The sequence below is a fragment of the Oncorhynchus kisutch genome, linkage group LG9, assembly GCF_002021735.2.
Source record: "Oncorhynchus kisutch isolate 150728-3 linkage group LG9, Okis_V2, whole genome shotgun sequence".
In the NCBI taxonomy this organism is placed as follows: Eukaryota; Metazoa; Chordata; class Actinopteri; order Salmoniformes; family Salmonidae; genus Oncorhynchus; species Oncorhynchus kisutch.
The window spans coordinates 33,395,548-33,411,077 of NC_034182.2; the positions used below are offsets into that span (position 1 = coordinate 33,395,548).

At 41.4% G+C, this 15,530-nt stretch overlaps 1 protein-coding gene across 2 annotated transcripts in view; it reads right to left on the reverse strand.

The window, feature by feature from the left end:
• The window catches only part of LOC109897095 (serine/threonine-protein phosphatase PP1-beta catalytic subunit), a 39,759-nt gene extending 26,017 nt beyond the window's left edge, over nt 1–13,742 (reverse strand). The window contains exon 1 of one of the 2 annotated variants that reach the window (XM_020491632.2): nt 13,615–13,742. In XM_020491632.2, coding sequence (XP_020347221.1) covers nt 13,615–13,666 — 52 coding nt within the window. In that variant the 5' untranslated portion in view covers nt 13,667–13,742. The remainder of the gene's footprint in view (nt 1–13,614) is intronic. The other variant, XM_031832461.1, reaches the window with a different exon arrangement.
• Nucleotides 13,743–15,530: the final 1,788 nt, after the last annotated feature.

Below are 15,530 nucleotides of genomic sequence, written 5' to 3' on the forward strand. Positions count from 1 at the left end.
GCCTACCCAATCTACCTACCTCATCCCCATATTGTTTTTATTTACTTTGCCGCTCTTTTGCACACCAGTATCACTACTTACACACCATCATCATCTGCTCATCTATCACTCGTGTTAATTTGCTAAATAGTAATTACTTGCTACTATGGCCTATTTATTGCCTTACCTCCTCACGCCATTTGCACACACTGTATGTAGACTTTAAAAAATGATATTGTGTTATTGACTTCACGCTTGTTTATTCCATGTGCAACTCTGTGTTGTTGTTTGCTTTATCTTGTTACGGTCGCAGTTGTAAATGAGAACTTGTTCTCAACTAGCTTACCTAGTTAAATAAAAGGTGAAATAAAAAAAAAAGATTACAGGCAACATCCACACTGAACTAACGGCAAGGGCTACCGCTTGCAAGGAGCAGGACACTAATCCGGATGCTCATAAGAAATCCTGCTACGACCTCCGACTAGACATCAGGCAAAGCATCAATACAGGACTAAGATGAGAATCCTACTAGGCCGCCTCTGACGCTGGACAGATGTGGCAGGGCTTGCAAACTATCACGGATTACAAAGGGAAACCCAGCTGCATGCTACCCAGCGACGCGAGCCTACCAGGCAAGCTAAATGCTTTCTATACTTGCTTCGAGGCTAGCAACACTGAACCATGCATGAGAGCACAGAGCTGTGTGATCTGCCTGTCTGTAGCTGATAGGAGTAATACCTGTAGCCCTTTCCTGCAGTTAAATGATCTGGTGGCCTCATGGGTGGACTGTTAATATTTTTCATAATTTCATAATTAACTTCTCTGGGATATGTGGGACGTTAGCATTCCACCTCGCCAACAGCCAGTGAAATTGCATGGCGCCAATTCAAAACAACAGAAATCCCATAATTAAAATTCCTCAAACATACAAGTATTTTACACCATTTTAAAGATAAACTTCTTGTAAATCCAGCCACCGTGTCCAATGTCAAATAGGCTTTACAGCGAAAGCACACCAAATGATTATGTTAGGTCAACACCTAGTCACAGAATTCCATATAGCCATATTCCAGCCAAGGAGGGGGTTCACAAAAATTAGAAATAGCGATTAAATTAATCACTAACCTTTGATGATCTTCATCAGATGGCACTCACAGGACTTCATGTTACACAATAAATGTGTTCGATAAAGTTAATATTTATGTCCCAAAACCTCATTTGAAATTGGTGTTATGAACAAAATGCATTGTCTCAAACAAACATCTGGTGAAAGTGCAGAGAGCCACACCAAATTACAGAAATACTCATAATAAACAAGGATCAACATACAAGTGTTATGCATGGAAATATAGATAAACTTCTCCTCAGTCAGATTTCAAAAACGCTTTACGGCGAAAGCATACCTTGCGATTATGTTAGGTCAGCGCTAGTCACAGAAAAACATCCAGCCATTTTCCTAAGGAGGAGAGGTGTCAGAAAAGTCAGAAATAGCGTTATAAATAGTCACTTACCTTTGATGATCTTGATCGGAATGTACTCCCAGGAATCCCAGTTCCACAATAAATGTTTGTTTTGTTCGATAAACTCCATAATTTATGTCCAAATACCTCCTTTTTGTTCACATGTTTAGCCCAGTAATCCAAATGCATAATGCACGATCACTTGTTCAGACGAAATGGCAAAAAAGTTCTATTGCAGTTTGTAGAAACATGTCAAACGATGTATAGAATCAATCTTTAGAATGTTTTTATCATAAATCTTCAATAAATGTTCCAACTGGAGAATTCCTTTGTCTTTAGAAATGCAATGGAACGCAGCTAACTCTCACGGTGGCGCGCGTGATCAGCTCATGGCACTCTGCCAGACCTCTGGTTGGAACAGCCCTCATTCTCGCCTCCTTCACAGTAGAAACCTCAAACAAGGTTCTAAAGACTGTTGACATCTAGTGGAAGCCTTAGGAAGTGCAATATGACCCCATAGACACTGTATATTCGATAGGCAATGACTTGAAAAACTACAAACCTCATATTTCCCACTTCCTGGTTGGATATTTTCTCAGGTTTTTGCCTGCCATATGAGTTCTGTTATACTCACAGACATCAGACATCATTCACACAGTTTTAGAAACTTCAGTGTTTTCTATCCAAATCTACTAATTACATGCATATTCTAGCATTTGGGCCTGAGTAGTAGGCAGTTTACTCTGGTTGCCTTTTTATCCAAGCTACTCAATTCTGCCCCCCAGTCCCAAAGAAGTCAATAAACATTAGTTCAAAAACACTCAGAAAATCCGGTGTTTCTAGTCAAACGGTTTTATTATATTTCAGTCCTCTGTGACGTATATAACGTGTAATATTGGGATGCAAACTGAAAACTGAATACTATATCTATTATAGCCCATAACCATGTGTGTGAGGTGTATGCTTTTGTTTCAATGCAGATTTGTTTCACACTACTAAGAAACACTCTGTGTGACCCCGATTTAGCCCACTGCATTAAAAAGGTTACAGGTTAACATTTGCAGACGGAATACCAGGACGTGTACTCAGAGCATGCGCTAACCAGCTGGCAAGTGTCTTCACTGTCCAGGCCTATAATCAAGCAGACCACCATAGTCCCCGTGCCCAAGAAAGGCAAGGTAACCTGCCTAAATGACTATCACCCTGTAGCACTCACATCTATAGCTATGAAATACTGGTCATGAAAAGGCTGGTGAAAGGCTGGTCATGGCTCACACCAACACCATCATCCCAGACTCCCTGGACACACTTCAATTCGCATACCGCCCCAACAGATCCACAGATGACACAATCTCTATTGCACTCCACACTGCCCTCACCCACCTGGACAAAAGGAAAACCTATGTAAGAATGCTGTTCATCGACTACAACTCAGCATTCAACACCATATTCCCCTCCAAGCTCATCACCAAGATCAGGACCCTGGGACTGAACACCTCCCTCTGCAACTGGATCCTGGACTTCCTGACAGGAAACCCCAGGCGGTGAGGGTAGGCAACAACACATCCGCCACACTGACCATCAACAAGGGGGCCCCTCCGGGGTGTGTGCTTAGTCCGCTCCTGTACTCCCTGTTCACCTAACACTGCGTGGTCATGCATGACTCCAACACCATCATCAAGTTTGCTGACGACACAACGGTGGTAGGACTGATGACCAACAACGATGTGGCAGCCTATAGGGAGGAGTTCAGAGACCTGGCAGTGTGGTGCCAGGACAACAAACTCTCCCTCAACATCAGCAAGATGTGGACTAAAGGAAAAGGAGAGGCGAGTCACTGGTCTACACACAATGTTGAGTCAATAGGTATTCAAGCCCTTTGTTATGGCAATCCTAAATACATACAGTCACATAAGAAGTTGCAATAATAGTGTTTAACAGGATGTTTAATGACTAACTCATCTCTGTACCCCACAAATTCAGTTCTGTAAGGTCCCTCAGTTGAGCAGTACATTTCAAACACCGATTCAACCACAAAGACCAGGGAGGTTTTCCAATGCCTCGCAAAGAAAGGCACCTATTGGTGGATGAGTAAAAATGTAAAAAAGCAGACATTGAATATCCCTTTGAGCATGGTGAAGGTATTAATTACACTTTGGATGATGTTTCAATTCACCCAGTCACTACAAAGATACAGGTGTTCTTCCTAACTCAGTTGCTAGAGAGGAAAGAAACCGCTCAGGGATTTCACCATGAGGCCAATGGTGATTTTAAAACAGTTACACATTTTAATAGCTGTGAAAGGAGAAAACTGAGGAAGGATCAACAACATTGTAGTTACTCTACAATACTAACCTAAATGACAGAGTGAAAAGAAGGAAGCCTGTATTCCAAAACATGCATCCTGTTTGCAACAAGGCACTAAAGTAATACTACAAAAAATGTGTCATGAAAACAAAGGATTGTGTTTGTGGCAAATCCAATGCAACAAATTATTGAGTACCACTCTCCACATTTTCAAGCATAGGGGTAGCTGCATCATGTTATGGGTATGCCTGTAATCGGTAAGGACTGGGGAGTTTTTCGGGATACAAAATACATGGAATGGAGCTAAGAACAGGCTAATTCCTAGAGAAAAACTTGGTTCAGTGTGCTTTCCACCAGACACTAGGACATGAATACTCACCTTTCAGCAGGACAATAACCTAAAACACAAAGCCAATTTTACACTGGAGTTGCTTACCAAGAAGACAGTGAATGTTCCTGAGTGGCTGAGTTATAGTTTTGACTTAAATCTACTTGAAAATCTATGGCAAGACCTGAAAATGGTTGTTCAGCAATGATTAATAACCTATTTGAAAAAGCTTGAAGAATTTTAAAAATAATAATATGTTATGTTGCACTATCCAGGTGTGGAAAAACACTTTTGAGACTTACACAGAGACTTACAGCTGTAATCTCTGCCAAAGGTGCTTTTACAAAGTATTGACTCAGGAGTGTGAATACGTACAGCACCAGTCAAAAGTTTGGACACACCTACTCATTCAAGGGTTTTTCTTTATTTTCTACAGTGTAGAATAATAGTGAAGACATCAAAACTATGAAATAACACATATGGAATCATGTAGTAACAAAAACAAAGTGCTAAACAAATCCAAATATATTTTATATTTGAGATTCTTCAAAGTAGCCACCCTTTGCCTTGATGACAGCTTTGCACACTCTTGGAATTCTCTCAACCAGCTTCATGAGGTAGTCACCTGGAATGCATTTCAATTAACAGGTGTGCATTGTTAAAAGTTAGTTTGTGGAATTTCTTTCCTTCTTAATGCGTTTGAGCCAATCAGTTGTGTTGTGACAAGGTAGGGTTGGTATACAGAAGATAGCCCTATTTGGTAAAAGACCAAGTCCATATTACAGTTGAAGTCGGAAGTTTACATACACCTGAGCCAAATACATTTAAACTCAGTTTCACAATTCCTGACATTTATTCCTAGTAAACATTTCCTGTCTTAGATCAGTTAGGATCACCACTTTATTTTAAGAATGTGAAATGTCAGAATAATAGTGGAGAGAATTGTTTATTTCAGCTTTTATTTATTTCATCACATTCCAAGTGGGTCAGAAGTTTACATACACTCAATTAGTATTTGGTAGCATTGCCTTTAAATTGTTTAACTTGGGTCAAACGTTTTGGGTAGCCTTCCACAATCTTCCCACAATAATTTGGGTGAATTTTGGCCCATTCCTCCTGACAGAGCTGGTATAACGGAGTCAGGTTTCTAGGCCTCCTTGTTCGCACACACTTTTTCAGTTCTGCCCACAAATGTTCTATAGGATTGAGGTCAGGGCTTTGTGATGGCCACTCCAATACCTTGACTTTGTTGTCCTTAAGCCATTTTGCCACAACTTTGGAAGTACGCTTGGGGTCATTGTCCACTTGGAAGACCCATTTAAGACCAAGCTTTAACTTCCTGACTAAAGTCTTGAGATGTTGCTTCAATATATCCACATCATTTTCCACCGTCATGATGCCATCTATTTTGTGAAGTGCACCAGTCCCTCCTGCAGCAAAGCACCCCCACAACATGATGCTGCTACCCCCGTGCTTCAAGGTTGGGATGGTGTATGTCGGCTTGCAAGCCTCCCCCTTTTCCCTCCAACATAACGATGGTCATTATGGCCAAACAGTGCTATTTTTGTTTCATCAGACCAGAGGACATTTCTCCAAAAAGTATGATCTTTGTCCTCATGTGCAGTTGCAAACCGTAGTCTGGCTTTTTTATGGCAGTTTTGCTGAACGGCCTTTCAGGTTATGTCGATATAGGACTCATTTTACTGTGGATATAGATACTTTTGTACCTGTTTCCTCCAGCATATTCACAAGGTCTTTTGCTGTTGTTCTGGGATTGATGTGCACTTTTCGCACCAAAGTATGTTCATCTCTAGGAGACAGAACGTGTCACCTTCCTGAGCGGTATGACACCTGCGTGGTCCCGTGGTGTTTACACTTGCGTACTATTGTTTGTACAGATGAACGTGGTACCTTCAGGCATTTGGAAATTGCTCCCAAGGATGAACCAGAATTGTAGAGGGCTACAATTGTTTTTCTGAGGTCTTGGCTGATTTCTTTTGATTTTTCCATGATGTCAAGAAAATAGGCACTGAGTTTGAAGCTAGGCCTTGAAATACATCCACAGATAGACCTCCAATTGACTCAAATGATGTCAATTTGCCTATCAGAAGCCATGACATAGTTTTCTGGAATTTCCAAGCTGTTTAAAGGCTTAAAGGCACAGTCAACTTGGTGTATGTAAACTTCTGACCCACTGGAATTGTGATACAGTGAATTATAAGTTAAATAATCTGTCTGTAAACAATTGTTGGAAAATGTACTTGTGTCATGCACAAACTAGCTGTCCTAACAGACTTGCCAAAACTATAGTTTGTTAACAAGAAATGTGTGTAGTGGTTGAACAACTAGTTTTAATGACTCCAACCTAAGTGTATGTAAACTTCCTACTTCAACTGTATGTCAAGAACAGCTCAAATAAGCAAAGAGAAACGACAGTACATCATTACCTTAAGACATGAAGGTCAGTAAATCCAGAAAATGTCAAGAACTTTCTTCCAAGTGCAGTCGCAAAAACCATCAAGCGCTATGATGAAACTGGCTTTCATAAGGACCGCCACTGGGAAGGAAGAACCAGAGTTACCTCCGCTGCAGAGGATACGTTTAATTAGAGTTAACTGCACCTTATATTGCAGCCCAAAATAAATGCTTCGCAGAGTTCAAATAACAGACATCTCATCATAAACTGTTCAAAGGAGACTGCATGATTCAGGCTTTCATGCTCGAATTGCTGCAAAGAAACCACTACTAAAGGACACCAATAAGAAGAGACTTGCTTGGGCAAAGAAACATAAGCAATGGTGATTAGACTGGTAGAAATCTGTCCTTTGGTCTGATGAGTCCCAAATTTGAGATTTTTGGTTCCAATTGCCGTGTCTTTGTGAGACGCAGAGTAGGTGAACGGATGATCTCTGCGTGTGTGGTTCCCACCGTGAAGCAGGAGGAGGAGGTGTAATGGTGCTTTGCTGGAGACACGGTCAGTGATTTATTTAGAATTCAAGGCACACTTAACCAGCAAGGCTACCACAGCATTCTGCAGTGATATGCCATCCCATCTGGTTTGCGCTTAGTGGGACTATCACCTGTTTTTCAACAGGACAATGACCCAACACACCTCCAACCTGTGTACGGGCTATTTGACCAAGAAGAAGAGTGATGGTGCTGCATCAGATGACCTGACCTCCACAATCACCCGACCTCAACTCAATTGAGATGGTTAGGAATGAGTTGGTCCGCAGAGTGAAGGAAAAGCAGCCAACAAATGCTCAGCATATGTGGGAATCTAAAATATAGAATCTAAAATAATTTGTTTAACACTTCTTTGGTAACTACACGAGTCCATGTGTTATTTCAATGTAGATTTTTTAAATATTTTTTATAAAAAACTTGAATAAGTAGGTGTGTCCAAACTTTTGACTGGTACTGTATGTAAATTAGACATCTCGATTTCATTTTCAATAAATGTCTAAAAACATGTTTTCACTTTGTCATTATGGGGTATTGAGTGTAGATGGGTGATAAAAATGTTTTATTCTATTTGAATTCAGGTAGTAACAACAACATTTGGAATAAGTCAAGGGGTATTCTGAAGGCACTGTATCTACAGCCGATTGTCTAGTCAGCCCTACCTATATGCATGTCACGTGGGCTCCCTCGCTGACCTTTAGGTCACCATGCTGCTCGTTATGGCGCACACCTCCATCCCCAGGCGTTATTGTTTCTGTTTCATGTCTGTGCGTTGTTCGTGTTTTGTATTATGTTTCGTTCATTCATTAAACGTATTCACTTCCTGAACGTGCTTCCTGACTCCCAGCGCACACGTTACAGAATAACACCTCACCTAAGGGAAGCATCAGGGAGTCATTTATTTATTTTTGTGTTGGAGGAGATGTCGGGTCCGGGTGTCTGAGCTACCTGGGAGGCCTCAGCCGGTTTGTTGGACTTCCATGCCTCGGCTTCCTCGATAGGCTCCCATGCCTCAGCTGGATGTACAGGTTCCTGTGCCTCAGCCGAAGCAACCGTGGAGTTTTCGGCCGGATCATCGGGCTCTCACACTTCAGCCGGTTCGTCAGGTTTCTGTGCCTCAGCGGAGGCAACCGGTCCGCTCCTGATCCCCGGGATCGTCCCTTTGGTTGGTGTCCTGCGGCTGGAGCCATGTGCCGGGGAGGGGGTACTGTCACGTATGCTCTCTCTCTGGCACTATTGGTCGCCATGCTCCCGCTCCTTAGCCGGATCGACAGGTTCCCGCGCTTCAGCAGATGTGACCGATCCACTCCTGATCCCCGGGATCATCATTTTGGTCAGCATCCTTTGGCTGGGGCCGCGCGTCGGGGAGGGGGTACTGTCATGTGTGCTCCCTCTCTGGCCTCTAGGTCACCAGGCTGCTTGTTATGTCGCACACCTGTCACCAGCGTTACGCGCATCAGCGCATAATGACACTCACCTGGATTCCATCAGCTCCTTGATTACCTGCCCTATATATGTCACTCCCTTTGGTTCCTTCCCCAGGCGTTTCTGTTTCATTTTCATGTCTGTGCGTTGTTCGTGTTCCTTGTTTTGTTCATTCATTAAATGTATTCACTCCAGATTCCCAGCGCACACATTACAATGTACATATATTCCTCAATTACCTCGTAGTCAGCACATTGGCTCGGTACTGGTACTCCCTGTAAATAGCCATTTTTACTCGTTTTTTCAGCGTGTATTTATTCCTTGTGCTACTATTTCAATTTTTTGTTCAACTTTAACTCTACATTGTTGGAAAAGGACCTGTAAGTAAGTATTTCACTGACAGTGTACACCTGTTGTTTACGGAAGCATGTGACAAATAGATTGATTATATTTTGACATATGATTGAGACGTGAGTGCAGCTAGCGTATAACAATGAATAGACCAACTAGAGCTGGTGTGTGCGTGTTTGTGTGTGAGATGAAGGGGGTTCTATCAATGGCCTGACTTTCTGACTGCACCCCTAACTAAGGCTTGACTGTTCAACAGAGAAAGTGGGCCAGCAGCAGCCCCATAACATTCTTCCTGCTAACACACACACACACACACACACACACACACACACGTTTAGGACCAGATCCGGCCAATTTCCCCCTCCGAGTTTCCTCAGTGCTGTGGATGTCTCAGATTACCTCTGGGTCAGTCTCAGGCACAATTGGCTCGGCAAATATCCATCTTCTCCACTACTGTTTCACACTCTCACTGTGGGACACTGTCTCAACTCCAAACCAAGCCAAAGATTATTATATTGGCACATCCATAACATGGGGTCTGCCGGTTTCATCGTATGCGTGTCTGCTGGTGTGTATATTCAACGTTTGTCCATCACTACATCGGTCCAGTTACAGAACACACAGGAAGAACAATGTCTTTGAGTTTGACTTTCGTGCCTAAGAGCACATACTGTAGCCTCACCCATCTGGAAAACCTGTGTGCTTCCGTGAGACATCATGCCCAGCTAACTCTACTCATAACTGGCTGTGTGGGCACAACAATAGGTCACCTACAGGATCAGGAGCACATAACCCTTTACATTTGTAGTTCTATGTTGAATTAATAATACAATATCTCAGAATAACAGATTTTTTTTGCCAAGTACACCGTCTTAAACTTTAGGAGAAAACTGACAAAATTCTAAATGTAGCCTACTTCAGAACAAACAGGCACTTTCCAAATGGCTGAGACCTAAACTCAGTGCACTTACAATGTACCTTACAGCGTGAAAGTGCCTACTTGTGAACAGAGCCTGTACATGTCTCTGTGGCTGGTACAACATAATTGCCATACTAGAAGAGGAGCAGAGCACTCCTTGAATTCCTTATGATTACTACACTAAGTAGAAATATAAAACGCTGTAAAGTGCTATAATAAAACATGCCAGAAATTTACCACACGCACAAATAGCTTATTTCTCTAAAATGTTGTGCACAAATTTGTTTAAATTCCTTTTTAGTGAGCATGTATCCTTTGCCAAGATAATCCATCCACCTGACAGGTGTGGCATATCAAGAAGCTTATTAAAACTAATTTGGTGTGAAGTGTGAAGAAAATGTCCCAGGACATAGACAGAGTTGCAAAGAAAAAGCCATATCTCAGACTGGCCAATTAAAAGAAAAGATTAAGATGGACACTAGACAGAAATATGCCTTTTTCTTTGCAACTCTACCTAGAAGGCCAGCATCCCGGAGTTGACTCTTCACTGTTGACGTTGAGACTGGTGTTTTGCGGGTACTATTTAATGAAGCTGACAGTTGAGGACTTGTGAGGCGTCTGTTTCTCAAACTAGACACTCTAATGTACTTGTCCTCTTGCTCAGTTGTGCACTGGGGCCTCCCACTCCTCTTTCTATTCTGGTTAGAGCCAGTTTGCACTGTTCTGTGAAGGGAGTAGTACACCTCGCTGTACGAGATCTTCAGTTTCATGGCAATTTCTTGCATGGAATAGCTTTCATACTCAACTAGTTTAAAGAAGGCCAGTTTTATTGCTTCTTTAATCAGAACAACAGTTTTCAGCTGTGCTAACATAATTGCAAAAGGGTTTTCTAATTTTTTAAATATTTTTTTATTTATTTTACCTTTATTTAACCAGGTAGGCAAGTTGAGAACAAGTTCTCATTTACAATTGCGACCTGGCAATGATCAATTCGTCTTTTAAAATTATAAACTTGGATTGGCTAACACAACATGCCATTGGAACACAGGAGTGATGGTTGCCGATAATGAGCCTCTGTACGCCTATGTAGATATTCCATTAAAAATCAGCCTTTTCCAGCTACAATAGTAATTTACAACATTAACAATGTCTACACTGTATTTCTGATCAATTTGATGTTACTTTAAAAGGGACAACATTATTTTTTTTTACATTTCTAAGTGACCCCAAACTTTTGAACGGTCGTGTGCGTGCGAGTGTCCTCTAAGGCTGCCTTTACACAAGCATCCCAATTCTGAAAGTTTGCCCAATTCTTGCCAAAAGAGCTTATCTGATTTGTCATAACACCAATTAGTGGGAAAAGATCAGAATTAGGCTACCTCTGTAAACGCAGCCTAAGTGACATAATGCCAATAGGCAACTGACTCAGTAAGTGCAGTGCAGTATTAGCATTTGCCTATATGGTGATAAAGGCAAGCATTTGTTGAAGGGTTCTTTGCAACAGATGAATTGGTTAATCAAGTTGGAAAGTCCAACAATTGTCTTCACTCTACATCCATCTAGTTACAATAAACTGTAGGAGTATCTCATTATAGTATCATAAATATTCAATCAACTGTATGCTTATGTTATGCTGTACATATAGTAGACAGTCTACTTAAGAAAAATACTAACTTACCTAATTATGTAGGTTAGACTTGTTCACATTTCTGCACATCAAAACAAATCAATATCTAGATCGATTGATTGTGGTTCCACCTCTAATTATCCGTGAGTAGCCTAGAGAGGAAATTGACCTAATACTCCGTTTTTCCCAAAATAGCCTAGGCCTACATCCTTTCATTCAGCCTACCAATAACAGTATAATTCCAAACCAACACTTTAGAGTTTTGCCACTTTGTAAACATTTAAGCAACAAAACTCATATTTTGTCAGATTGTAACAGTTTCAAATGAAGTTATTTTAGCAGCACCGAGTGTCAATATAGCAGAAATGGGGGATTGGTAGACTTCGGGATTTTGGCATTTTGGCATTGAAGCCCTTTCTCTACTTCCCCAGAGTTAGATGAACTCATGGATACAATGTTTATGTCTCTGCATCCAGTACGAAGGAAGTTAGTTTCGCGAGCCAATGCTAGCTAGCGTTAGCACAATTACTGGAAGACTATGGTATTGGCTAGCACGCACAGCAAGCGGTACCAATGCACGAAGTCTGGAACCAACAGAACCCTGAACAGCTTCTACCCCAAGTATTAAGACTGCTAAATTTACTGAACAAAAATATAAATGCAACAATTTCATTGATTTTACTGAGTTCATTTGGAGGAAATCAGTCAATTTAAGTAAAAGTAATTAGGCACTAATCTATGGATTTCAAATGACTGGGAATACAGACATGTACATGTTGGTCACGCATACCTTAAAAAAAAAAATGGGCTTCAGGTCATCGATAAAATGCAATTGCGTTCTTTGTCAGTAGCTTATGCCTGCTCATACCATAACTCCACCACCACCATGGGGCACTCTGTTCACAAACCACTCGCCCACACAACGCCATACACGTGGTCCGCAGTTGTGAGGCCAGTTGGACGTACTGCCAAACTCTCTAAAACAACTTTGAAGGCGGCTTATGGTAGAGAAATTAACATTAAATGATCTGGCAACAGCTCTGGTGGACATTCCTTATATTTTTATTCAGTGTAGGTAGTTAAATAGTTAACCAATATCTACCAGGAATATCTACATTGACCCTTTTTGCACTAATCTCTTTTGACTCATCACATACGCTGCTGTTACTATTTATTATCTATCCAGTTGCATAATCACTTTATCCCTACCTACATTATATGTACATACTGTATGTACCTCAACAACCTCATACCCCTGCACATCGACTTGGTACTGGTACCCCATGTATATTGTTATTCATTTTGTATTTATTCCTTGTGTTATTATTTGTATATTTATTCCTAGTGTTATAATTGTTCTATATTTTTCTACTATTTAAAAACAATAATAATCTCTGCATTGTTGGGAAGGCCTGTAAGTAAGCATTTCATTTTATTTCATTTCATTTTATTAGCAACACCCCCCCCCCCCCCCCCCCCCCCCCCCCCCCCCCCCATTTGTTTTTGCTGACAGACAATCAATTAGCAATGTCAGCTAACCATTTTTTGATTGGTAGTTAGTCTAGCGAGCTATCTGAACTTGAAATAATCGTGACCGAATACCGACCGGGGCACATTCCCAGTGGCCCTGACCTGTTTTGCAGTGAGGTGGGGGGCCCTCCAACCAAAACTTGCTTAGGGTCCCCAAAAGGCTAGAGCTGGCACTGCATTTCACTGTTAGTCTACACCTGTTGTTTATAAAGCACGTGACAAATACATTTTATATGAGTTACCTTAGACTTCAAGTCATTGCGATAACTCTAGTTAGTAACTTCCTTTAAACCGCAAACAGAGACAATTGTGCTAACAGCAATGTTTTTTCAACCTTCATGCAGAGACATAACAATGGTATCCACGAGTTCATCTAACTCTGGGGAAGTAGATAAAGGTTTTAATTTCCAAAATGTTGAAGTATCCTTTCACTACGGCTAAACCTATACGCTTAAACTCCGGGGGCGTATTCATTACGCCTATTCTGTTGCAAAACGTTTCTTAAACGAAATCAAACGGAACGAAACGGGGAAGGACCTTCCTGAATTTGTCCAATAGAAACACTCGTTTTAGCAACTGTTTGGCTAGCGATTTTACACCCCGGTCTCCCCTTCCCTCGAACCAGGGCCTCCACTGCAAGGACAGTGTTTTAAACCGCAACGCAATGGCCAGCCCCCTGATTTGAAATGTGATTTAAAACATATAAAAGCTATGATACACTCACCCTCTAATAATCGGGCGATCAGCGAGTCGACGTCCAATTCCCCCTCCGCCATTTCAGTAGTGGGTGGTGCTCTCAAACAGCACTCTCTCTCTCCACTGCTTACTGCTGCCACAGTCCCTGGCAGGCACCGCATAAACACCGCCGCCGACTCACAGCCAGCGGAATGCACGTTCCCGGGTCTCTCTGCCCGAAGGTGTTTTGTACTGGGAAAACACTGTAGACCTATACTGTAGGCCTATAATGCCACAGGTTCAATGGTAATAACACAGCTAAGAACATGTCGGACTAATCATAATAGGTGTATGCTAGTGTCTGTGTGTTATAGATCAATAACAAGTATGCAGAAATAGCAAAATAACCTATTGCATGAAATACAATAAAGGCCTATGCATAATGATGATTAGCCATGGCCATATTTCAGTAAGGGGAATTGCAATTAGCAATTTCTTAATTCATTGTGTAATGCTTATAATGTTTTAGGATTTTTTTTCTCACATATAAAACATCTCAGTAGTCTATTTGTAAATCACTTCACAATGGGTGAATTTAATTGATTGCAATTACTGGCAATCTTGTAAACTGGCTTGTTTTTATTACTCCTGCAATGGGATTCTTGATTCTCTTGGAGTTGAGAACTGAAAGTCTCGCGTAATTGGTCAGATGCTCGATTAACGGTGCCATTATGTTTACGTAGTCTGTCCACGAGAGATTTCGGAGACTCGAGAGGGCGTTGGGTCAACTGTCGATTCCAAATTTGACTTTTGGTGCCTCCCTCTGGCCACATGGCGCGCTGCATGATCCAAAAGCCGGAATAGTGCATCAGTATAAATGTGTACACTGTGGCACTGGTGACTTTATCCTTTACCTCTATCCAAGACAGTATAGGTTACCAATCTGTGTTATATATACTGAACAAAAATATAAAAGCAACATGCAACAATTTAAATGATTTTACTGAGTTACAGTACATATAAGGACATAGTCTATTGAAATACATTCATCAGGCCCTAATCTATGGATTTCACAAGACTGGGCAGGGGCACAGCCACTGGGGGGCCAGTGCCAGTCAATCAAAAATTACTTTCCCCCCACAAAGGGGCTTTATTACAGACAGAAATATCCCTCAGTTTCATCAGCTGTCTGGGTGCTGGTCTCAGATGATCCCGCAGGTAAAGAAACCAGATGTGGAGGACCTGAGCTGGCGTGGTTACATCTGGTCTGAGGTTGTGAGGCCGGTTGGACGTACTGCCAAATAAATAAATAAAAACGTTGGAGACGGCTTATGGTAGAAAAATGAACATTCAATTATCTGGCAACAGCTCTGGTGGACATTCCTGCAGTCAGCATGCCAATTGCACGCTCTCTCAAAATAGACACATCTGTGGTATTGTGTTGTGTGCCAAAACTGCACATTTAAGAGTGGCCTTTTATTGTTCCCAGCACCTGTGTAATAATCATGCTGTTTATTCAGCTTCTTGATATGCCACACCTGACAGGTGGATGGATTGTCTTGGCAAAGGAGAAATGCTCACTTACAGGGATGTAAACAAATTTGAGCACAACATTTTAGAAAAAAACACTTTACATGTTGCATTGATAGTTTTGTTCAATATATACAGTGGGGAGAACAAGTATCTTCATTATTTCTAAAACAAAAATCCAGAAGATCACATTGTATGATTTTTAAATAATTCATTTGCATTTTATTGCATGACATAAGTATTTGATCACCTACCAACCAGTTAGAATTCCGTCTCTCACAGACCTGTTAGTTTTTCTTTAAGAAGCCCTCCTATTCTCCACTCATTACCTGCATTAACTGCACCTGTTTGAACTCGTTACCTTTATAAAACACACCTGTCCACACACTCAATCAAACAGTTTCCAACCTCTCCACAATGGCCAAGACCAGAGAG